We start from the raw sequence: 23,559 nt of genomic DNA, 5'->3' as shown, positions 1-23,559 counted from the left end.
AGGTATTACAGCGCGAAGACGACACACCCTCTAATATAGGATCACGCCCCATGTGAATTGCCTGAGACATTGCCCTCGTACTGTGGCCGCGGAATAGGTATACAAGTCACAACCCCAACGACTGGGAAAGTTGGCAGGGCAAATATACCCACGTTACATCCCAGCTATCTGGGCATCAATGTGTTTCTTTCAAGGTGACCGGGCTAGAGACGGCCACCGTCTCGGCGTCGACTTGCAGCTATAAGGCCGCCCATAGAGCCTTTTGTCACGGACCCCGCCAAGAGCCTGTTTCCCTTACAAGGCTAAGCTGGAAAGAGAAAAGTATGGCCAAGGGGCAAATCTGCCCCTAATACGAGCGCGGAGTATGGTGTCGGTGGGCTGGATTTCTGGTTCCAACTGGAAGTAATATATGTGAACCTTTGGAGGCAAGGCCTTTGATTATGCAGCCCTGTCATGGAATCAATCGTTCTGGTCGGGCATCGTTCTCTAGCCCAGCAGATTCCATGCTCAACAGACCCTGATAGACCGGCGAACGGCTTGGTTTAGCGACTTCTAGTCTCAAATGATCTACTTGGCGACAGGAATTGCCACATGTCTCGATATCTCGAGTGGCCCAGACAGAGGCTTGGTCATGGACCGATGTAACCTGAGAATCAGGGATACAGAAACCCAGCATATGAGCAGTCCAGGATTGTTTAGAGTGTCCCGGTAGTCAGGTTCTAAGAAACTGATGCACTCACGCGAGCTTCTCCAGGATTTCTCAGGTTACATTCTCTCCTCTGTCTCCGCGCGTGGCTTGCCATTCCAAGATTGTTTCGTGATATTGCCCTTATCTTTGCTAGTATGGTGTCTTGGTAATAGCATATATCTCTACGTGCTCCCCCATGGTGTCGAGCAGCATTGTTTGATCTGTCTTGCGTCCAGTCTCTGAAGCCAGTTCATACACAAAATGGCAGCCATCAACGATGATCCGGCCGTTGTCGCGGTGGATGGTGTTGAGACTGAAAAGAACATCTCGCCTGGTACTCATGACGCGAAGAACACGCACAATATCTCCGAAGTCTCTTCCGATGATGAGTGGCCTGATAAGCCCACAGAAGAGGAGCTTCAAACTCTGCGGCGAGTCTCAGGCAAAATCCCATGGACCATGTGGACCATCGCCTTTGTCGAGCTCTGCGAGCGGTTCTCCTACTATGGCTCTGCTGTCCTCTACACCAACTTCGTGAATCATCCTCTGCCGCCAGGGTCTACCACCGGTGCAGCTCCTGATGGCCTACCTGGGGCTCTAGGTATGGGTCCGAAGGCCGCACAGGGTATCAGTCTGTTCAACCAGTTCTTTGCCTACCTGACACCACTTCTCGGTGCATGGATTGCCGATGCAAGGATGGGTCGGTTCTGGACCCTCCATCTTGCTATTGGTATTTCCACCGCAGCCCACGTTGTGCTCGTTGCTGCTGCCTCTCCCACGGTAATCGTCAAAAACGATGCAGCGTTCGGGGCGTTCATCATTGGCCTCATGACACTCTGCGTCGGGACCGGGTTCTTCAAAGCGAATGTCTCCCCTTTGCTGGCGGAGCAGAATGAAGATGATCGCATGCGTGTGGAGGAGCGCGACGGCGAGCGCATCATTGTCGACCCAGCCATCACCAACAGTCGGCTGTTCCTGTGGTTTTACTTCTTCATCAACGTTGGGTCTCTCAGCGGGCAGATCAGCATGGTTTATGTCGAGAAATTCCGCGGCTTCTGGCTTGCATTCTTGATTCCCACCATCATGTTCCTCATTGCCCCTCTTGTCCTCTGGTCTCAGAAGAAGAATTACAAGCTGACTCCTCCGACCGAGTCCCTCCTATCGAAACTGATTCGCATGTACTGGTACGCCAGGAAGCGGTCCAGTGGCTTCTTCAAGGTGGACTGGGAAACGGCCAAACCGTCAACGACTCCTATTTCAGAACGACCGGGCTGGATGACATATGATGATGCCTGGGTTGATGAAGTCCGCCGTGGCTTGATGGCATGCAGAGTCTTCCTGTTCCTGCCTGTGTTCTTCCTCGCCTACAACCAAATGACCGGAAATCTCACCATCCAGGCCGGTACTATGGAGCTGCACGGCGTTCCGAACGACGTTATCCAGAACTTGAACCCTATCTCGATTGTCATAATGGTACCCCTGATTGATAATGTTCTTTATCCCGCTCTGCGCAAGGTCGGGATTGCATTTACACCTATCAAGCGCATGACGGCCGGCTTCTTCATGGCAACGCTGGCCATGGTTGCCTCCGCTGTGATGCAGTACTATATCTACAAAATGAGCCCTTGTGGCTGGTACTCCAATCGCACCGTGGACGGCGAGCCTTGTGACCCAGCCCCTATCAATGTCTGGGCCCAATGTCTGCCTTACATCCTCATCGGTCTAGCGGAGATCCTGACCAACGTGACCTCGTACGAGTATGCCTTCTCCAAGGCTCCTGAGAACATGAAGTCCCTTGTCATGGCGGTCAATCTATTCATGAGTGCCATTTCCGCGGCAATCGGCCAAGCCTTCACGCCTCTTTCAGATGATCCCCTGTTGGTGTGGAACTATACCGCCATTGCGTGTATTGCCTTTGTTGGCGGTATCGCCTTCTGGTTCTGTTTCAACCATCTTGATACCGAGGAGGACAAGTGGAACATGCTTGCGAAGACACACTACGTGGGACGCAACCAGCCTACACTGACCGCAGCTGCAAAGGAGGAGTGCTAGATATATCAAGCTGAAGTTGTGTCTTTGGGATGTGCAATAATCCTGTTTGCTATTATGAATAGTCATAGTGTCGTATGGATTTATTTCACTTGACAGATCAATTGCACTAAGCCTCGCCGATGGTCCGTGTAATAACTAGATTTGCTTCACTGGGCTATATGTATGTAGCCGAAACAAGCCGCCGTATAGAGTTTGTATACCCCAGGAAATTCAATCTAACGACCCTTCACTTATTCCAATCTGTGTCAATTTCCTATGATATGGCTGTGCTTGCCGGGGTGTATCTTAAGTATAAAACGAGACGTTGACTCAAATTTGAGCTTCATCCCACAACTCTCGTCCTGCCTGGTCGCAAGCAGTATCAAGCCAGAGGATGCGCTTGACAATAACTTTCAGCTCACTCCATCCAGGGACAGAATTCTTCCTAGCTATATTGCGCAGCTCGGCCACGAACCAGGGTCTTTCCTGTGTAGCTTTTGCAGCTATACCACCCATTACAACAGCCCAAAGCAATGCCTCATTTTCACGACGTGATTCGACCAGCGGCCAGGCCTTCTCCAGTTCCTGTTTCAGCGCCACCGCCAATACAGGTAAGGGGGATGTCTGGTATGGGAGGGGGAAAACCACGCCGAGGCAGAATATCAGTGCGGCGATGCGGCATGTATCGTACAATAGCAGGCCCTCGAGATAGGACCCTACAATCTGGGACCCAGGCGGAAGACTGAGAACGGAATGCTGTATGAAATTTCGCTGATCGGCGATTTTCGAGAGGTCTACCGTAACTTTCCGTTTTTCTATTGCCTCGAGAACTTGTACGTAGGAATTGATGGCGTGGAAGAGCTGGCTTAGCTCAGAAGAGAACCCAAGCTCGCGGCTTTCGATATGGGCGCTTCCGGTGGCCAGGTCGGATGTTTCGTCCGTTGTAAATGTGCGGTTACCTTGCAGTGAGAAGAAGGGGAATCGAGGTCGAGAGAGCGATTTGCTCGCAGCTAGGATATCAGAGCTACCTTGTAAGAATAGATTCATTACGACTACAGAATGAGCGGCTTACTAGGATAAGATGGCAGCAAGACCAGGGAGTTCGATGCTGTCGAGACCTCCTCTCAGCTGAATGAGGTGGCAAAGGCCAGCCTGGTGGGCAGCGTTCGATGTGTTCATCGCGTAGATATTGAGCCACTGCAAGTCACGAAGAGGAGCTCTAAATGGAGACTTATTTTTGTTTGGTGGAATAGGCTCTCCTGCGCTGTTGTTTGCCATACAAAGGGCACTCAGTATCAATGAGTCGCTGATGGGCCTGTCAGGGCTCTTCAAAGCTTCATTTAGAGCCCTGGCTGATTCCATCTCAACGTATAGAAGTCTTCGTTTTAACAGCTGTGAGCGTTGAGGGCCATGTCCGTCTGAACTGTTGGACTGTTTATGGCACAGCGCGCCAAGGGAGAGGGCAAAGCAGGGGGCTTCCTCCACCATGTAGAAGTGCGACCAGGATTGCATTGCACCATTCTCCCTGATTCCAGGAATAAGATTGGGCCACAGCACAGATACACCTGCAAGAGTTAGAATTAGCTGGCATTAATCCTCGGAATACGGACTGTAATGAAGGCACTCCTCCAGAACGTCTGGCGGCAGATTGCCAAGTGGGGATGTCCTGAAGGGATCCAGACCTTGAGTTGCGACATACTCAAGGTCTAGAGGCTGAACTGTGTCTACATATGGGATGATCTCGTTGGCTTCGCCTGTGGTAAACTGGCGAGGCTGCGCGTTCTCCTCAACATCCTCCTGGGCTTCTCTGTCATGGTATAGAGAATGTCCGGGTGGTAGATATGCTGCAGAACCATTCGCGTCTCGGAGGAGCCCCTCAGAGCCATGCGGGACATGTTTCATGGAATTGAATGTATCACCGTGGTAACAAGCCCGTCGTCGCGCCGCATGTGAACGCACAAGCCTGCGACTCTGTTCCTTCTGAGAGTCCCCAGAGTTGCTGGAAGGCGATACCCAGGGAACGAAAGGGAAGGCCTTCGGTACAGGTGCTTGTCTATTCAATGTTGCCATGCCCTTCTGACTTCTCGAGAAGACAAATTCGGCGTAAAATCAGCGACTCCTGAGCACAAGGGAGGCCTAGAGAAAAGACGTGGAGTCGTGAGGCAATAACCCGGTCATTACTAACCGGTTTGTTACTAACCTCACCATTACTATTTTGGAAGCTTCATTCACCAACAGGCAAGGTGGCCGAGTGGTTAAGGCGTACGACTCAAGCGTTAGCTTAACTCAAAATGAGTTCCTCTCTTCACGTTCATCTTGAAGATTTCGTATGGAGCAATCCTCCTGGGTTCGAATCCCAGTCTTGTCATCCTTTTTTTTTTTTTCCTTTTTTTTTCCCGACCGGCACGATCATAATAGGAAAATCACACGGAGCAGTCCAGATCTCCATGGAGTCTTTCTTTTTGGCTCCCGCTTGTGTGGAAAGATCTGTACAGAATCAACGTGAAAAGAGTGTATGTGTTTTTATTAAACATAGCTATGTAAGGCCTATTTATCTCTTTCTATTATAACGCTAGCAATAAGCGAGGTTTTCCTGTGTGACCTGATGGTGAATACTTTGTTTAATGTGTAAACGGTGAATGTCGATTTTGCCACCCGGATATTGATGTGGAAGGTGAAGAACTCTTCCCTTCACCGGGATTGTCAATGTCGACAGCTTGCAGTATATCCTCCTATCAGCCCTCCCTGGAGTAGTGAGTTGTTGTTATCCATACTGTATATATATATTTCTACAGCCCCAACTAAGATCCATTTAAACGCAGAAGAAAAGACTGCGGGGTCATTTCATGGGGATAGACCTGCGGTAATTGAGACTGGTAGGCAACACTAAAGCAAGCACAGGTAATTAATACCAACAACACTTCTTAACTACACCAAAAGCCTTTGCTATACAACTGCATCAAGTACTACCATGTCATGCCCGCCAAGGCACCCACACGTGACCATCCGTCGCTGACCACCAACAACAGCTGCCGATCGCGTAAGCCACGTCGCTCACCACCACGGAATCGATCGATCCTTTAAAATGCCAGCATATAATGCAATTAGAAAGACTGTCAGATAACAACTAGTGCCTTTTTTTGGTCGAATGGTAATTTTTTTACCATTTCGATAGGTTATGAGCCCGGAGTCTTGAACCCGAGTTAACAAGCGCGGGATCGATTCCCGCGTTGACCGTTGAGTATAAGTTTATAGCGTCCACCCAATAACAACAATAATAATAAGAAATCACAATAATAATAAGAAATCACAATAATAATAAGAAATCACAATAATAATAAGAAAACAATAATAAGAAAACAATAACAATACTAGATAAATGGTTACTATACCGACTTTCTAGGGGGTGTGTCAGCATATAATGCAATTAAAAAGACGGTCAGATAACCACTAGTGAGTGAGTGGCCTTTTTGGTCGAATGGTAATTTTTACCATTTCGATATAAAATACTCCAGGTTCTCGGACACACTGCGGGCATCCTTAGAGATTTGAATATACCGCCTGCACCTGGTAGCGATCATCTCGTTTGTGGCCCCGTCCATCCAGTCGACAAGCGAATTTGCTTTGAAAATGGGGGATTCCCCATCCCCCTCTACCTGTTTTGTCAACCCCCTTGGGATCCTTCTCGAGCACTCGGAATGCTAAACGGGATCCTGGGTCATCATCCCGCGCATTGGGTACAAAGGCTTTTTCTCGAGGAGCTCTCTTACCCACTGGCGCCATCTCCACCTGGACCAACATTCCCTTCTCCTTATTCAGACTGGCCAGACTGGTCGACTGTGACGTCCACGACCAGATAAGGCGTGCCTTAATTAGTGGCCAATTGCTCTATATTATGGTCGCCCACGGGTGGCTTAACGGTTTCCACAGAATACTTGAAGTTTGATGCTCTGTCGAGTTGCCTTTTAGCCGGAGACACAAGCGTGAAGTGTTGATACCCCCAAGTTCAAACTGTGCTAGCATTAATGATATCCTTGACTGGGGTATATAAGGTCGAGTGCTATAGCACTAAAATACATAGCAATGTAATTAAGGCCGATACATTTGCAAGTAGGCCTGGGTTTATAGACCATCTTATTATATTATCAATTTGTATTAATAACTTTTAATTAGCGTATCCCCACTGTTGTAACCAGGTGTCCATCATGGCCACAGTGACTGGCTCCAAGCGACGCAAACTCTTGCTGGCTGCCATTGCTGCACTGACATCAATGCCAGAAATACTCTCGTCGTCGAGCAATACACGAAAGAAGTCTAGAAGCGTGAGTGCAGGTGTATCCTTAGCATCACTCCCGACGGATTGATTTTCCAGGTTGTGAATCCAACCAGATAACTCAATGGTGTCCAAGCCCAGCTTCCGTTGAATATGGCCACTTAGTCTCGACCATTCGATTGTGCGAGGATTGACAAGGTGGAACGTAGCCGATATTGCTTCTGATTGTAGGAGGCGGTACTGAATAACCTCCCATACGATCTCAGCCAGGCTGTCCTATTGTCATCGTGTTAGATGTACACATTGCTTAAGGTAGGTGTCTTACTACTGGGATCCAATTGATTTCATTTGCACCACCCATCGTGGAAGGAATCTGGCCCAGGCTGATCGACGATTGCACCAGAGCTGGAACCCATTCCCGCGAATTCCATCTTCCCAGACGAGTCGTTGGGCCCGCTATTTGCCCAACACGAAGAACAGTAATGGGGATGCCAACCTTGTCTGACGCAGCATAGCAAAGCCTCTCGGCTACATGCTTCGACTCGGCGTATCCCTGCTTCAAGGCAGCATCTGGGCTGTGGACTGGCCCTTCAGGCGCGGATATTTGGCCCATAGACGGGTTCCAAGCTCCTATTGAACTGATAGACGACACGAAAAACAGGTGAGCGCAATATCTGGTTTGTGATGCGAAATCGATCAAGCTTCGAACGCCTTTTATCATCAGGTGGAAGGACGCAAGTGATTGATTGAAGTCAACTTTCCACGCATTGTGGATAACCACATTGACTTCCTCAAGAAGCTTGCGGTACATACACTGTGTCAGGCCTAACTGGTCATCCGAAAATTCTGCTTGAACAAATTCAACGTGGTTTCTGTTCTGCTCTATTGCCCTCAACCCTTTCTCAGCTTGGCTTTCTGTCTGGCGTGCCTCTGCATCAGCAGAGCGGTTCAGGCAGTATATCTTCTTAACCGATGGATCACTTAGCAGAGTGTCCAGTATATAGCTGCCAAATGACCCAGTGGACCCAGTGAGCATGACAACGTGGCCCTCACTCTTTGGTCTCGGTATCGCTGCTTTATTGGGTTGTGGGAGATTCTGAGTGAAAGACTCCAATAGACCGTTGATTCTGGCAGTCCGGGATACTTCTGCTTGGGTATTCGTGCCATCTAGAAGGCCGGTGATTACAAGAGACAACGACGCAATAGATGGATTGTCGTATACCATCTGAGCTGTGACAGTTTTCACACGGTCGTCGGTATCGTTTCTCGTAATGGCCCTGCTGAGAATATTTGCAAGTGACGCCGTCTGAAGAGAATCAAATCCAGCCACATATAAATCATCATCATCGCCGATTTGACGACCAAGCTGGCTGATTACTGCCTGACGAACGAACCCCGCTGATTCGAACGCACCGCCCTCCGAATCATCCGGCCTTGCCCCATTGTGTCTGTTGTAGAGCAATTCGATCTCGCTTTTATACTCCCCATTCACCTGTCGACGCTGTGTACTGCCTTTCGCAGTCGTTCTGAACGGCTTCCGCCTGGTCGCAATGCCAATGTGATCTCGCATCACACGAGCATACGTCGGGACAGTAGCATTAGCATCCTGCACTTGAGGCCACACGGCGCCTATAAAGGCCTCCACAGCAGTGAACCCATTCATATCCCACAATTCCCAGTTGGGCTCGATGAGCAGGGCAGCCTGGAATCGGCCTTGGCCTACAACCAACGCCCTTGATACGAGCGGCATGGCCTCGATGCGTTTCTCCATGGTAACGGGATTGAACTTTTCGCCGTTGCTGAATACAATGATATCGTCCAGTCGGCCGGCGTATTGCCATAGGTTGGGCCTGGTCGGGTGTTGGCGGAAAAGGTCCTTGCTGCGGTATTCCATCAGCGTCGGGAATGTATGGAAGATTGCATGGTAGTCGCGGGTCTTGCCTCGTTGGAGGACAAGCTCATAGAGACCGTCCCCGGCTGGGTCTATGAAGGTGTTGTAACCAGGCACCCACTCGAAGTAGGACCATTCTTTGCTGTTCTCTGGGATCATGGAAGGGACGATGCACATCTCCGTTGACCCATACGCTGAAATGATGGAGACCTTTTGTAGTAGCTTGTCTCCTATTTTTGGTGCGAGAGGCGCACCTGCGAAGTAAAGGCGTTCCAACTTTGCTATCGTGTTCATGCCTCCTGGGGTGCTGCAAATATCCTCGATCAGAGACGGTGGTAGGACGGCCGCGCCCGGCTTGGACGCCTCGATGATATCGATCACAAGTTGCCCAGAAAGGGGCTTGTTAGGAGGAGCAGTGAATGGAATTTGGAACAAGATCGCTAGGACAAAGGGAAGGAATCCCATTATGTGGAAGAAGGGTGTCACGGTTAAAACCCCGTTCTCCTCTAAACATAGTTTGGAAAGAGGTGTAGACCGGCCAGGGGGGAGTGGATAGTTGGCGAGGTTGTCAACGGTGGAAAAGAACCCGTGTGTCAGGTATATCGGTTTAGGGAGGCCTATACAAGTAAGTATCTAGTAAACCGTATGTTCTTCCAGAGGTATACCTGTAGTCCCCGATGTATGCATAACCACGCTAACTTGGTCTTCTTCCTCCTCGAACGATCTCGCATATGGATAGCGCACAGTGTCACCTGTTAACATGGAATCCAGGGAAGGAATTTCGAAACCCTTCATCTCGGGATAATGGACTCGCAGTGCCTGTACTTTATCCTTGAACTCGGGGGTATATAAGAAAGCGGCCGGCTTGATTGTCCGGAGAAGATGCACATAGGCCTCGTCCGAGTTTCTTGTCGACGGTAGGAAGATCTGAACACAAGTGAGTGATATAGTCTCTTAGTATTAGTATGGCCTACCTTGTAGCCCATTTTATTGCATGCGAGGAAGACGACAAGATATCTAATATCATTGACGCCTAGGTAGGCCAACGTTTGACCGGCACCACGACCCACCAGGGTGTCAATCCGACCAGACATAAAGTTGGTGCAGTGCGAGATGTCCCCGAATGATATAGAGTGGAAGCCATCTTGCGGTGTCATGGTGTTTGGGAGGTTGCAGAAGGGCCTCTTCGGATTTACCTCTGCCCAGTGGTCGACGACCGAGGCTAAAAGTCTCCTTCCTGGCTTACTTTCATACATTGAAGGCATTATGGCGTTGGTTCTCAATTATGAATAAATTACGACACAGCATTTGCCTACCAGAAGCCCGGATTCCATGTCTTTATATAGTGAAGTGTCCGACCAGCACCGTCTTTCGGCTGGCTTTGCATTGCCCTGTTCCTTTTTGCCCACGGATATAACGGAATCGCATGCTTATTCATAGTAAAAATATCTATAATGGGCATACATATTATAAATACAAGTACTTGTCGATTCGGAGGAACAATACGGCGGGAAGTCTAAGTTGGCCCGGTGGAACCGCAGAATTCCGGGGATTCTTTCTGCACTCATCTCCGAGTTAAACGGTCGTTCATTATTTAGTGTGGCATCGATTCATGGACGCTAAAACACTGGTTCAGTCTGAAGCGTGCATCCCGGCATTCAATTCTGCCTATCTCCTAGTTGGCTCTCACAGGGCTGTAATACTCTTTAATCTCTGATTGCTGCGTATACTCTGTCTAATGCCTCTTTCAAGTACTCCCTGGGCTGCGTAAAGACAATTCTAAACCACCCATCTTTCTCAGCACCAAATAGCTCGCCACTCGCCAGGAAGACCCTGCGCCGTAACAGCTGCTGCATGACTCTGTCCCCAACGGGGTCGGTATCTGCAATTCCAGGGTGTAGTTCGCGATATCTCTTCCCTAAGTTAACCCATAGGAAGAATGCAGCATTGCAGCCCGGTGCATGCTCGATACCTTCGCGCTTAAGAATGTCCACGGTATAAGCATATGAATCAGCCAGTCTCTTTTGGTTCTCTTTGATATACGCATCTGTGAACCCTTTATCCTCCAGAAGAAGTGCTGCGAGGTGGTCCGCAATCCCCGACGAGTAGGAATACAAAGAGATGCTCTTCAACGCCAGATGCACGTCGGCATTCGCCTGTGAAATGAGAACTCCCAGGCGCACCCCATTGGCGCCGAAGTCTTTACTCATTCCCCAGAGAACATGGACTAGTTCAGCATCGATAATACCGGTGAGGTCAATCGACAACGCCGACTCGAATTCCACCGGTGGTGGGCCGTCATGATCTACTTTGTTTTCAAACACTGATAGGGCATATATTTCGTCGCTGATGAGATGCATGTGATACTTCTGGCACAGCTTCATCAATCCAATGATTGTTTCGCGAGGATAGCAACGCCCAAGCGGGTTGTGTGGGTGGCAGAGCATGAGTCCTCGAACACGTTTGCCAGTACTTTGCTGGAAATGTAGAAGGGCTTCCTCATATTTTCCAACTGCTGCAATACCAAGCGGGTCGACATCGTCAAAGGCTACCTCGACAACCTGAGTTCCTGGCCGCATTGAGATGTCAGGTATAAATGTGCCATAGTACGGCCGACCCAACAATATCCCTTCGCCGGGATCAGCGAACGCCCAAGATGCATGCTCGATAGCAGGCGAAACACCATTTGTGACGATGATATGTCCGGGTTCAAGCGATTTCACGGGTTTCAGGTGGTGGTCGAGGAATTGGCATATAGCTTTTCTAAGCCGTAAGGATCCGCCTCCACCGTCGTTGTATGTCAAATAATTCGCAGGCAGTTCCAGTTTCCTATTCAGGAATTTAAGAAGCTCGTCGTGCATCAGAGCATTCTCTGCGACGCCGACATTGACATAACCGTCGGGATTGGCGGATGGACACCAGACGTCACTCATAATATCCCACATCAGGTTCTTGGATGTGGCCTCGGACGCATTTTGTGCTCGCTGGGAGACTATACGAGGCTTGCTCTGGGACGCCATGGTGGTGTTCGATCGTCGATATCAGGTCAAACGGGTGGGATATCAGTAAAAAGGTGTCAGTCGGCCTCTGGTTGAAGCTTCAAGAGACCGAAATCGGTTCCATGAGTCACTGTGGATCTAAATCTCGAAGTACACTGGCAGAGTCTGTTCATGTTGTGGTCGGATCCACGGTTATCGCCGGAACCAGCAGTCGCCGAGTGGAGCAGTCGCCGATGCAGTATCACTCACCGAACACTCTCTCTAGTGGTAGCCTACACTGTATTCTGGATTAGTTAGATGTTTTCATAAGGATGGCAGATATATAGCGGAGACGACGGCGACATATGTTGTATAGTGCAATATAGAAAGACGGCTATGGTGGTTTTTGTAGTCGGCATTGTATATAGTAGCGCAGAAACCACTACATTTCCAGGGAATAAAACAAGTCTATTTCAGTTCAAACTCTAGTAAGCTATGGCTAGGGCCTTATTCTTGCAGGAAGATACTATCATAATCGCCACCAAGCGTCACTCCTCTCCGGGCCGACAGAGTCCTTCACCTCGTATCTTCACCTCTATCGTCGCCGTCTTCATCAACAGGATTAGACATAGACCTATACGCCTCCTCCTGAATTTCCGCAAGAACCGAATGCTCAATCTTCCGCGGGCCCAGCGCATAAAACTCCTGAAAGCTCATAATCAACGGCCGCCACTTGTCCGGATCAATTCGATTGGCGTGTCCCTGCATTCGAATATTGCCATGAATATGCGTTCGCAGAACCTTGACCTCTAGTGCTAGCAAAGGCTTTCCATCGACGTCCTGCATCATTTCGTGGACGGCTTTTAGCTCAGCCTCCATCTGGACTGGGCATTCTGCTACACGAGCAGGTCGGATCAAGTCACATGGCAGGGGGGATAAACCGGCGTGTTTGAACTTGTTGTGGACGTATTTGTATCCGTTTTTGCGTTTGAAGTGGAGATATCCCTCCTCTGGAGAGGCTGTTGCAACGGCCTTGGTACCAGTTGTTTTGGCGAGGGAATTGACGGCGTTTACCATGTCATCGGAGACAAGGTTGAGGACACATTGTTTGGTTCGACGTAGGTTGAGGGTTGTCTGTGATATTGCCCCAAGGCCCAGGAGACAGCGGTTTCCGAGCCACCATGCTGAAGACATGGGTGCGATGTTGAATGTGCCGTCTTCGTTTTCGGTGGCGATCAGGACAACGGGCGTGCCCCAGTAGAAGATGGCTGGAGAGATTATCTCCGATTCAGTTCCCATGGATCCCATTGTAACGTCTGTCACTGTTATCTGAATTGAATAATGAGAGGAGGGTACAAGCTCCTGGTCCTCTTTATAATAATCATCACAGGCAGAGTGGACACATTGTTGCCCTCAAACTGGCAAATTACAGCCAATATACGTCTATGGTATTGGTCATATTGAAAACAATTGAAATTCCATAATTTTCATCATCATTGCTCTAGAAATGACCAATCCTATTCACCCACTTCCAACCGTATTCCACCATCCAAATTTTGTAGACTTCGGGGTGAAACAGTGGCAGCTAGAACAAAACCTTTGCGACATCGTTCTGGCTGTTCACCTTGATATTCTTCATGATCAGGACCCAAATAATAGCCAGCCCCATCAACGCCGTCCCAGCAATCATCATGTACCGCTGCGTCGAGGCATACGCATACTGAATCGCAGTCCGCGTCGCCGATCCAACCGGGTAGCTGAGCTGTACCTCGAGGTCTTCATAGATACTCGCCCACGAGTCCCGCGTCTCAGCGGGCAGGTATTCTCTCAGCTTGGCAGGGAGGATGTTTGTCCAGATGGCGCCAGAGACACTGCTTCCGACTGCACCGCCGACGTTGCCGAAGACGCTGAGCAGGGCCAGCATGGAGGCGTATTCCTCGTGGCTGGATGCGGCGAGGACGGCAATCTGCTCGATGAGAATCATGGTGCCGCCGCCGATGGCGAGGAAGATCTGGCACATGCACATGTATCCGACGCTGAAGCCGGGGTTGCGGAAGTAGATCATTAACCCGCTGGCGAGGAGGTATAGGGGCACTGCCCACATGAGGATCCATTTGAAGCGGCCGGTTAGTTTGATCAGGTAGCCGCAGCCGATTAGCCAGATGGGGTCCATGAGGTCGAAGATGGCGCTGATGTATCCGGCCTGGGTGAGGCTGGTGTTGTAGACGACTTGCAGGAAGGATGTGTAGTAGCTGGCCCAGCAGTAGTAGGAGATTTGGTATGTGATATCGAGCAGGCAGGCACCGATGACGGTGCGGTTGGCGAGCAGCTTATAGGGGATGAACGGCTTGGTGGCCCCCCATCGTTCGTAGGCACCGAAGGCGAGGAGGACGCAGAAACCGACGACCAGCATGGCGATGATTTTGGCTGATTGCCACTCGCCTTCGGTATTCCCGGCGATGTTGAACGAGGTCAAGAAGAGGATGAGGCCGCCGACCATGAGGAAGATTCCAATGACTGTTCATGTTAGACAAGTCAAGGGGTTGATGGGTGAAGTCAAGGGTAGATTGGACTAGCATACCATCAAATTCAATAACATAAAACCAGATGCTCTGCCACCATGTACGCGTGCTGCGAGGCTTGTACTGAAGCTTTCCCTCGCGGTCTGCCTTGCGCTTGGCCACCTCCCAAGTGATGAGCAGCGGCATGGCGACGATTGGGAGAAGGATACAAGCGGTGCCGTAGGCCCATCGCCAGTTGGATTCGTGGAATTGGTTCGACAGGCTCGGGCCTGCAAAGGCTGTAATGATATAGGGCGACGAGGTAAAACCGTAGGCCATGCCTCGATTGCGCAGGGAGGAGGTATCGGAGGTCATGACGTCCACGCAGAAGATCACACCAGTTAAGCCGACCGTGTAGAAGGCCTAGACGGTTAGATAAGAGTAAGGCATATATGGTGGCTACTTACCTGCGCAGCGCAGTATGTTGCAATGTTGTTGCAGGCGGCCATCATAATGAGGCCCATGATAGCAATCACGATCATGATCGCCATTCCCAGCGTCCGATCCCACAGGTTGAGTACCTTTGCAATTGGCATCGGACATGCTGCACCTGCCACACTGGTGATGACTGTGATGACGGAGAGCAGCGAGTGAGACTCGAAGCCGCTGGTGACGTACGGCGACAGGTTCGCGGTGAAGTTGTTGTTCAGCCCGTTGACCCAGTAGATCATCCACATCCTTGTCTGTTAGCTTTATCAACATACGGTTAGGTTGACTTACGAAGCATAGGCGATGATCAAGGACTTCTTCGACCACGACTTGGTGACGGCCTCTGCGACGCGCACACCATCCTGCTGGTCCTGGGTCTCAACCACAGCAGACTCGGTGGGAGTCCCTGGGCCTTTGCTGAGTTCAGCTTCAGGCTGAGTACCAGCGGGCTCAGTGGGAGCCTCGGTGGCAGTTGCTTGCTGAGGCGCCATGGCGATGAGATTGACGATCAGAAACTAAGCCTTGGGAAGGCCTGTGCTTTATATGAAGGAAACATGCTGCAGAGCCTGCTGCTAGCCCCTTGCCAACGAGCAGGGCGCAACTGCAGTGGGTACATATATGGCATTTCGGCCTATAAACGCCAGCAATGTCCTGCTAAGCGTGCTAAGCGTGGTAATGTGCTATAAAATGCGCGGCGCAGAACCAACACGGACCGGCATCAGATAAGATAATTACCATCAGTGCCAGGGCAACTCCACGAAAAGAGCCATTATCGGCTGTTATTGGCCTGGGATTGGGCTGTCTCACACCGGTGGCTTCGTGCAGTGGACCCAGACCGGACAACTTGCTGGTTTTGTGCGTCCCCTTGTCCAGGCAGCCTTTTTGCTTGTTTTATTCGAGATTCTCGGATTTGTGCTGCCGGGTCTGCAGCCATCCCGCGCATCCCGCGACAAGCATTCGCCATGGTGCGAATCAGATCATCTAATCTGATCCCATCTGTCATGGCGCGGCATGTCTCACTACGCGTGGAATTCTGTCCGACTCTGTCACATTTCGGTGACAACGGGTCGCGTGCAGTTTTTATTATTTTATGAGCTCCACCGTCGAGTCATGTCTGCTCAATTCTGGAAGACTTTCGAAGGCACGACTTGAGATTAACTAGAATTCACAATCATGTCTGCCATCTCGACTAATCCCGGCGCAATCACATCCATCTGCGTATCAAATATCTCCAGGCAAGGCTCCTGCTCGTAGACGGTGCAGTACGCGCCCCTGAATCCCACCTTGACAGCAGCAGACACATCCCACATATGCGCCGCCGCAAACCACTTCACATCGGCGGGCGCAAACTGCTCCAGCACAGGCCTGTAGGCCGCGAGTGCAGGTTTCGCCAGGCCCTTGCTGTCACAGCTGATCACATTCTCCAGCGGCATATCCACGCCTCCTTGCTGGAAGTACCCGCGCACTCGCGCCGTGTCGCCTGTCGTCAGACACCAGATCGTAAACCCGCCTTCGCGGAGTCGAGTAAAGCACTCTTTAATTCCAGGGCGAAGTCCTAGGCTCCAGTACCCTTGGATACACTGGTCGCGTTCGCTATCTGTTGCCAGTGCCCGTGGGTCCTGGATCCCGGCCATCCACAGGGTGCGGTAGAATACTGCTTCGAGAATCTGCTTGTACGGTCGGTATCGCTCGGATATGGACAGAAAGGTGAATTCTAGCTCGGCGGCTGTCATCCAGCTGTATCCGAAGAATTGGGGCGTGATGTTGTGCGCCCGCAGACGGTCGCCCAGGACGCGATCGATGGCGTCGTAGTACGCATCGAAGGAGACGCAGGTGCCGACTACGTCGAAGACGACATGTTTTGCCATTGTAAACTTTAAGGACGTTAACTCGCTGTTTGGTTGAGTGTTCTTGCCCGGTCGCATGTATCAAATCCTTAAAAACATCACAACCAGATCTAGCTATATTCAGCAGGTAATAAGCAGATAACGAGACACGCCCAGAATTACCCCTCCAGCTTGTATCGCCACGCACCGGCCTCTGGCTTACCTGGCCGGTTTACAGTTATCGACTCCAACTGTTGGTCTAAGACGAGTCGGTCTGGACTTGGCATGCGATGATTTAATCTAGGCAGAGAACGCGTTCCGTGCGGACTGCGCCTCTGTTCAGGATTCTCGCCATACTGTAAAATGCCATCCAAGCCTTTTCCGGTGCCAAATAGCATCACGCCCTTCTGGCGCAGCGAGCCAGATGGCCTGGATAACCATCGTTCCACCGACAGTCTGCCTGGGACAAGCGACGTCGTTATCGTGGGGGCAGGATACGCTGGTGCATCGACGGCCTACCACCTGCTGGCGCAGGCTGATCCGTCTTCCAAACCGTCAATAGTGATTCTCGAAGCACTCCAGGTTTGCTCTGGAGCGACAGGTCGAAATGGTGGGTCTCTTATACTGCCAGAGAGTACGATCTAACTTCTCGCAGGAGGCCACTTAAAGCCAGACGTGTATAACGCCGTCGGAACCGTCGCTGAGAAATATGGAATGGACGCTGCAATTGAACTGGCTGCCTTTGAGACCGCACATCTCACTGCTATAGAGGAGTTGGTGAAGCTGGAAAGCATCGCTTGCGATCTGCAGGTATCCCTGGCGCATGATGTGCAGCTGGACGAGACGCATGATGTGAAACTGAAGAAGGCGTACGATGCACTTATTGCTGCTGGATCGGGACCTACGAAAACCGCTGTGCATACTACTGGCGAGGAGGCTGAAAAGGTGAATATATTTCCGTCTTCCTGGTCCAGACTGCTCATATCTTCAGGTCTCCGGCGTCAAAGGTGCCAAAGGCTGTTTTAGTTATCCCGCGGGTCGACTGTGGCCGTACAAGCTCATTGTTGGCCTTCTCAAGACGGTCATTGCGAGAGGCGCCAATCTACAAGCTAATACTCCTGTTGATAGTATATCCGAGTCCGACACAGAAGGGCGATGGACAGTCAACACTGCCCGAGGTTCAATTGAAGCAAAGCACATTGTGTTCGCGTCCAATGCGTATACCGGAGCCATTGCCCCTGAGTATGCAGGCAAGATCGTTCCTGTTCGAGGCATCTGCAGTCGCACGGTTGTGCCGAATCCGCCTAACCCGCCTCTCCCTACACTTGACTCCTCGTATACGGTTCGGCTGAGGGAAGGGATATACGAGTATCTCATTGCGCGGCCAGATGGGAGTATCGTTATTGGAGGCGCCAGATCTGTATACGCCCATGATTTGAAGAACTGGTACAACAACACGGATGACTCGCGTCTGATCGATGTCGCTGCACATCACTTTGACGGCTACATGCAACGGTATTTCCATGGATGGGAGAATACGGGGGCATATACTGATCGGGTCTGGACGGGCAGTATGTATCTTGATTGCCATTGAGAACGGACACTAATGCTTTGTAGTTATGGGATATACTACAGACTCCCTTCCACACGTCGGACAGGTTCCAGCAAAGCCAGGTCAGTTTGTCGTCGCTGGATTCAATGGCCATGGCATGCCGCAGGTCTTTCTATCGGCAAAAGGAGTCGCCCAGATGATCCTGAACGGGGTCGAGTTTGAACAGACCGGTATCCCCAGGATATTCAAGACAACGCAGGAGAGGTTGGATAGCAAGGAGAACACGATCCTGAGTGCTTCTTATGTGGTAGAAACGGCCAAATCGGTAGATGATTCTTAATCCCTCCAAAGTATATCAGAAATACCTATCATTATTTGTGATGCAGCCTCCACTGACCGCCAGTCCGCGCCCTGCAAGAATCTTCAGTTTTAGGGATCCAGCGGAGTAGAATAAAGCCTTACTGGATATGACGAGCCTGTTTAGGCCCCCCATGCCACCGTAGCAACCAAGCACGTGATGACATCACGACAGGCACTCCTCCTGCGCAAGATCCACCACTCCTTCAGGGCTCTTTTTAATTTATTGCTAGATTTACCCTTTTTCAAGCGCAATGTATGCCCTCCAACAATTACTCTACGGATTCCCCAAGCCGGCTCCGCACAAACGCACCAAGCCCGTCGAGGTGCTTTGCTTGGGCTTACCGCGCACCGGAACCGAGTCACTAAGCGTGGGCTTGCGAATGCTGGGCCTGCAAACATATCACGGCTGGGACTTGGTCTTTGAGCCAGATGGCAGCAAGCTGCAGCTCTGTACCGAGCTAGTGCGGCGGAAGTACAGTGGTGTTCGCGATGGCGACGTGCACATTACCAGCGCGGAGTTTGACATTCTCGTCGGTGACAGCCAGGCAGTGGTTGACACGTTGTGTGCGTTCTTTGCGCCTGAGCTGCTCGCCGCGTACCCGGACGCCAAAGTGGTCCTCAACGTGCGTCCCGATACAAACGCCTGGTACCGCAGCATCAATAACACCATTGTCGACTCGATCGATGAATCGTGGGTTGTATGGGGCATGCAGTGGTTCTCTGCAGAGTTCCATTGGCTGTACAGTCTTTACTTGAGAAATGGATATCCAGGCATCTTTCACAGCGCCACCACCAAAGATGGCATCCGGCGAAACGCAAAGTGGGTCTATCGCGACCACTGCAACATGGTCCGGGGTATGGTCCCCAGGGAGAACCTGCTTGAGTGGTCCATCGAGGATGGCTGGGAGCCTCTTTGCAAGGTATGAGAGAGAGACCAGGCTTTATCGCAAAACTATGCTCATGACAGAAATAGTTTCTCGACAAGCCTGTTCCCGATGAGCCGTTCCCCCGAACTAATAATCCAGGCGATTACGTTGAGCATGCTAATAAGCTCCTGAAGGCGCGCTCCGTTCAGTGCCTGCGCAACTTGACTCTCACCGTAGTGGCTCTAGGCGGGATTGCCGCGGCCGGCGTGATGTGGTGGCAGGGACAGATCCCGAAGATTACTATTGAGCGATTCCTAAAATGACATAGAATATGTAGAATGGAATTTGAATTGGAGAGTTGAAATATGTCGATTCACTACTCCAGACACGTAATTTCACTTCATATGAATAGAGAATAGTGGAGCACTACCACCGGATATAAATTATATTAGAAATAGCTATTCTCTGTCCAGTGAATCCCTTCAACTGTGATATCAGGTCTACAATTCATGTATCTGAACGGTCCCTGCCTTCTACTCCCACAATCATGGGCAGACTGCGCATTTATGTATGCCAAGAATAACATGCCTCCATGCCAAAGTACTTCAGCACTGCACTGTTAGTCGTTTCTACGCTGTTGACCTGCATTACGCCGGATCATTTGCCGCCCGATGCCGTGAGAGGGGTCGTGCATAGATGTCGAACACGGGATATTCATATCCCAGTCTAGATGGTAACTCATCTCAACATGACTCGATCTCGTAAAATAAAGTCTAATTCCTGGTATACAAAGCTAGACAATGCGACTTGTCTCTTATCCTTCATTGTTAACCGCCTGCCAGAGGATGCCATCGAAGGACCAGAAGCAGTAGACCAGGATGTGGAGCCAGATGCTGATACCAATCATATAGACGACTATGATGATCACCAAAACTATTTGGAAGATGAGTGTTGCTTAGACATCGAACGCGACAAGCAGCAAGCTATATCCAAGTTACAAAACAACTTACTTGATCGGCTGGCAGAGACGCTGGCAAGGTACAAGTCGAAGCCCGGGCAAGGAGGTAAGGATGCAAAACATGTTGCCGCTACGATGATGATACCATTCGAGGAAGAAGAATGGGTCGAGATTGTGTGCGCGAAGAATGAAGGATTGGATCGTGCGGATGAGATATTCCTTCAGAAGTGGAAGAAGTGCATGGAAAGGATGGCCATCAATGGTAAGCACAAGAACCCCACTCTTATGGCCTGGTCTAACTTCTTTCATTAGGGGTTCCTTCTGAAGATGATCAGATTGCAATGTTTGACTTGGTGTTTAACCATCAGAAGCCTCGCGTCGACACGTACATCTCATGGCTGAAGCGTGCATTCGAGCGCACTATGCCTTCCACTTCGCAGCCTTTTCCGTTCATGAATGCCAATTTCAAATCTATTACGGATGCATACCCTTTGGCTAGAAGTAGGAGTTGGATTGATGCACACGACCTTGTCTATGACATCCCTATCAATGCGTTTACTGGGGAAGACGAACAGCCTGAAGCGCCTTCAATCGCGGCGGCACTTACGAACATTGATGGCCCTCTCTCACGGATAATGGACAATATTAACACCCTCTGTGGGTCAAACAAGGTGGAGAGTGCCCGTGATAATACAGTGAAATGTCTTATGAAAGACGTATTCGAGCAGTGGCAGGGTATCCGTACGCGGGCTGCAATTAGGGCCTACATCCAATGCCAGTTATCAGGCGATAAGGCGGCGCAAAAAGATGCACAAAATGCACTCACTCGCCTTGGCAGAGTTTACAGGTGCATACAAACATTTGTACACGCGGCAGAGAAAATTCCAACTCTGAAATCGATCACCATTACGCCAGTCCGCTACAGACCTCCGAAGAACAAGCCTGGCCAGCCAGGAAGGCCACCAACTCCCATTGAAGTGGCAAGACACATGGGAATTCAAACCAAAGCGATGACCAAGCATCTGAGTGACCCTGGAGAGAGATGGACTAACATATGGGACGAGAAGCAAGATAAATATCACTTTCACGCCGAGATTCAAGCCTTACAGTATCACGATGCCCAATTACCTACCGATAGGCAGCAACGCGCACATCCCTACGTCGGCTGCAGTAGGCGAAATTGCGCATTCTGCTATCTGTTCATCCAGTCCCACCGGAAATTTGCGGTTCGAGGGACGCACGAATCAATCTTGCATCGCTGGGATGTTCCACGGTGCGCTTCTTTCGAGCCCGTGATAGATCGCCTTCTGGTAACCCTGAAGGATGTCATCCAGTACCTGCTTGGACAGGTATATCCGATTCGGGAGCGAGAGCTCCGTGCTCAATCTTCCAAGGCACTGTCCTCCGCGCAGCTCGTCATGGAGAAAGAGTATGCGAACATGGAGCGATCGCCGCGTGACTTTCTGTGCGTGATCCCTGGTGTAGACTGTATAATCCCTTTTTACCTACTGACAACCTTGAAAGGTATTTAGGCATGGGCCGTTCTGTGATGGGTGACAGACCGCTGATCATCAAATTGCCCAAAACCCCAGGCTATGCAGATGTCAGCTATGGTACGAAGGATCCCAGGAGGAGGACGCCAATGGCAACCATGACACTCCAAGATGCGGAAGTGCTTGAGGAGAATTACCTGCGGTCCAAAGCCGGCCTGGAACATCGTGGTCAACAACCCCGGCCCACACGCATCCAGAATCATACCAACTGTCGGCAGTGTGGTAAGTCAGCTGGCTACCGCTGCTCTGCATGTCTGGTTAGGTACTGCTCAAGGTCCTGTCAGCGCAAGAACTGGATCTTGCACGTATTTGTTTGCTGTGTTAGCAATCGGCCAAACGAGGTCGACCGGCTCAGGATACTCGCTCGGCAGTGGGCTGAAGCAGGGGACCAGGGGGATGGGAATGTCCATTCGCAGATACTAGAAGGCCTTTTTGCCGATGATGACCTGTGCAGGGCATTTGGGTTTGTTCATTGCTTGAATCAACGGGAGGTTGGAAACCTCATGTGCATATACTCTGCGCTCGTCAAATTCCACCAGCCAAGATTCATACAGGGCCTGATCGATGAGCTGAAGCTGGGGAAATACACGGCAGCTTGGGTCCTGGAGCGCAAGTCGTATGGAGGCGCTTGCAACAGGGAACACCAGTGCTTGTCGTGGTATACTCGGAGACTCTCGACAGGACTTACCATCCCAGACTGGGAATCTCAGTATCTTTACCAGATAATAGCTGTCCAGATCACTGCATCGATGTTCCAGATTGACGACTGGGATTTCTTAAATCGGCCTGAGCAATTAGTAACTCGGCTCTACACCATTCTATTCCGCAGCTTCAACAACATCCCAACCGAGATATCTGCCGAGTGGATCAATTTTGGCTTTTGCTACTGCACCGACAGGGCTCAAACTGAGGCGCTGGCAGATGCTTATATTAGCCTAGCAGAGAGTGGAGCGACGCTCGCCGAGATCGCCGATACCTGGGAAAAAGAGACTCTCTTGGACTTGATGGAAACAAAGGGTATTGACGTGAGCCTACTGCGCAATAACCAGATCGCGCTACACAAGCCTCCCCCGGCCGAGTTTGGGGCATACCGTCTGGTGGCTGAGGTCAAGCACGCGCTCTCTGGCATGTATTGTGAATGCTTCATTGGGGCCCGCTATTTCAAGTCCAAGTGCGAGCCCTTTCTCAGCATGGAGTCAGAATATGACTACGGATTCACAGCAACTAATGCATGGGAGCGCTGGCAACTCCTCAGGTTCTACCATCGCCTGTTCTCCGTCCCTGGCTTCAGTGCGCGTGAGATGCAGAAGGCAAGACATAGCCAGGACCCTCAGGCCTTGGAGAAATACCTGGACTCTCTTGTTCCGGGATTTCGATACACTATTTTAGACGTTCATCTGGCCGATGGAACATTTCCGAGCCTGGGGAATCGCGTGAGCTTTCGCAATGGTCTGCCGACATGTTATCATATTATCCATCCTGTGCGTACTCCAGTAGGACTATAGCCTACATAATACAAACACAGTCCCCGAGATGCTCTCCGGTCTAGTCGTTGCAGGCTATATATGCAAGCAGGGTCCGGCGAAGGAGCAG

General features: G+C 50.7%; 10 protein-coding genes and 1 non-coding gene across 11 annotated transcripts; 5 read left to right on the top strand and 6 right to left on the bottom strand.

The window, feature by feature from the left end:
* Positions 1-949: 949 nt before the first annotated feature.
* ASPVEDRAFT_55741 (uncharacterized protein) lies at positions 950-2,740 on the top strand (the record flags this gene model as incomplete). Its single annotated transcript, XM_040815110.1, has 2 exons — positions 950-1,022; positions 1,062-2,740. 2 exons carry the CDS (start codon positions 950-952, stop codon positions 2,738-2,740), a joined length of 1,752 nt encoding a protein of 583 aa, XP_040671752.1.
* A 309-nt stretch (positions 2,741-3,049) lies between these two features.
* Positions 3,050-4,789, bottom strand: ASPVEDRAFT_87311 (uncharacterized protein; the record flags this gene model as incomplete). Its single annotated transcript, XM_040818035.1, has 3 exons — positions 3,050-3,743; positions 3,792-4,284; positions 4,330-4,789. 3 exons carry the CDS (start codon positions 4,787-4,789, stop codon positions 3,050-3,052), a joined length of 1,647 nt encoding a protein of 548 aa, XP_040671751.1.
* Positions 4,790-4,956: 167 nt separating this feature from the next.
* On the top strand, positions 4,957-5,087 carry ASPVEDRAFT_t125. The gene has a single exon. It is a non-coding gene; the product is annotated as a tRNA-Leu (tRNA).
* A 1,729-nt stretch (positions 5,088-6,816) lies between these two features.
* On the bottom strand, positions 6,817-10,178 carry ASPVEDRAFT_154095 (uncharacterized protein). The gene is made up of 4 exons (XM_040808394.1): positions 9,858-10,178; positions 9,549-9,810; positions 7,318-9,500; positions 6,817-7,268 (listed from the first exon to the last, which is right to left on the bottom strand). The coding sequence occupies exons 1-4, from the start codon at positions 10,146-10,148 to the stop codon at positions 6,885-6,887; spliced, it is 3,120 nt and encodes a 1,039-aa protein (XP_040671750.1). The 5' UTR covers positions 10,149-10,178; the 3' UTR covers positions 6,817-6,884.
* Positions 10,179-10,451: 273 nt separating this feature from the next.
* On the bottom strand, positions 10,452-11,948 carry ASPVEDRAFT_45413 (pyridoxal phosphate-dependent aminotransferase). The gene has a single exon (XM_040813282.1). It carries the CDS (start codon positions 11,901-11,903, stop codon positions 10,590-10,592), a length of 1,314 nt encoding a protein of 437 aa, XP_040671749.1. The 5' UTR covers positions 11,904-11,948; the 3' UTR covers positions 10,452-10,589.
* A 475-nt stretch (positions 11,949-12,423) lies between these two features.
* ASPVEDRAFT_45412 (flavin reductase family protein) lies at positions 12,424-13,379 on the bottom strand. The gene has a single exon (XM_040813281.1). The coding sequence runs from the start codon at positions 13,167-13,169 to the stop codon at positions 12,438-12,440; it is 732 nt and encodes a 243-aa protein (XP_040671748.1). The 5' UTR covers positions 13,170-13,379; the 3' UTR covers positions 12,424-12,437.
* A 67-nt stretch (positions 13,380-13,446) lies between these two features.
* ASPVEDRAFT_87307 (uncharacterized protein) lies at positions 13,447-15,342 on the bottom strand (the record flags this gene model as incomplete). Its single annotated transcript, XM_040818034.1, has 4 exons — positions 13,447-14,378; positions 14,443-14,785; positions 14,830-15,100; positions 15,143-15,342. 4 exons carry the CDS (start codon positions 15,340-15,342, stop codon positions 13,447-13,449), a joined length of 1,746 nt encoding a protein of 581 aa, XP_040671747.1.
* Positions 15,343-15,626: 284 nt separating this feature from the next.
* On the bottom strand, positions 15,627-16,866 carry ASPVEDRAFT_45410 (putative 2-haloalkanoic acid dehalogenase). Its single transcript, XM_040813280.1, has one exon. It carries the CDS (start codon positions 16,717-16,719, stop codon positions 16,006-16,008), a length of 714 nt encoding a protein of 237 aa, XP_040671746.1. The 5' UTR covers positions 16,720-16,866; the 3' UTR covers positions 15,627-16,005.
* Positions 16,867-16,908: 42 nt separating this feature from the next.
* ASPVEDRAFT_309418 (NAD(P)/FAD-dependent oxidoreductase) lies at positions 16,909-18,705 on the top strand. The gene is made up of 4 exons (XM_040810407.1): positions 16,909-17,287; positions 17,333-17,622; positions 17,669-18,248; positions 18,295-18,705. The coding sequence occupies exons 1-4, from the start codon at positions 17,041-17,043 to the stop codon at positions 18,567-18,569; spliced, it is 1,392 nt and encodes a 463-aa protein (XP_040671745.1). The 5' UTR covers positions 16,909-17,040; the 3' UTR covers positions 18,570-18,705.
* Positions 18,706-18,840: 135 nt separating this feature from the next.
* Positions 18,841-19,778, top strand: ASPVEDRAFT_32316 (sulfotransferase family protein; the record flags this gene model as incomplete). Its single annotated transcript, XM_040810593.1, has 2 exons — positions 18,841-19,509; positions 19,563-19,778. 2 exons carry the CDS (start codon positions 18,841-18,843, stop codon positions 19,776-19,778), a joined length of 885 nt encoding a protein of 294 aa, XP_040671744.1.
* A 425-nt stretch (positions 19,779-20,203) lies between these two features.
* ASPVEDRAFT_87303 (uncharacterized protein) lies at positions 20,204-23,471 on the top strand (the record flags this gene model as incomplete). The annotated part of the gene is made up of 3 exons (XM_040818032.1): positions 20,204-20,675; positions 20,726-21,878; positions 21,938-23,471. 3 exons carry the CDS (start codon positions 20,204-20,206, stop codon positions 23,469-23,471), a joined length of 3,159 nt encoding a protein of 1,052 aa, XP_040671743.1.
* Positions 23,472-23,559: the final 88 nt, after the last annotated feature.

The sequence above is a fragment of the Aspergillus versicolor genome, assembly GCF_001890125.1.
Source record: "Aspergillus versicolor CBS 583.65 unplaced genomic scaffold ASPVEscaffold_10, whole genome shotgun sequence".
NCBI lineage: Eukaryota > Fungi > Ascomycota > Eurotiomycetes > Eurotiales > Aspergillaceae > Aspergillus > Aspergillus versicolor.
The sequence above is the reverse complement of the archived record's forward strand: the minus strand, read 5'-3'. Positions and strand labels throughout refer to the sequence as shown.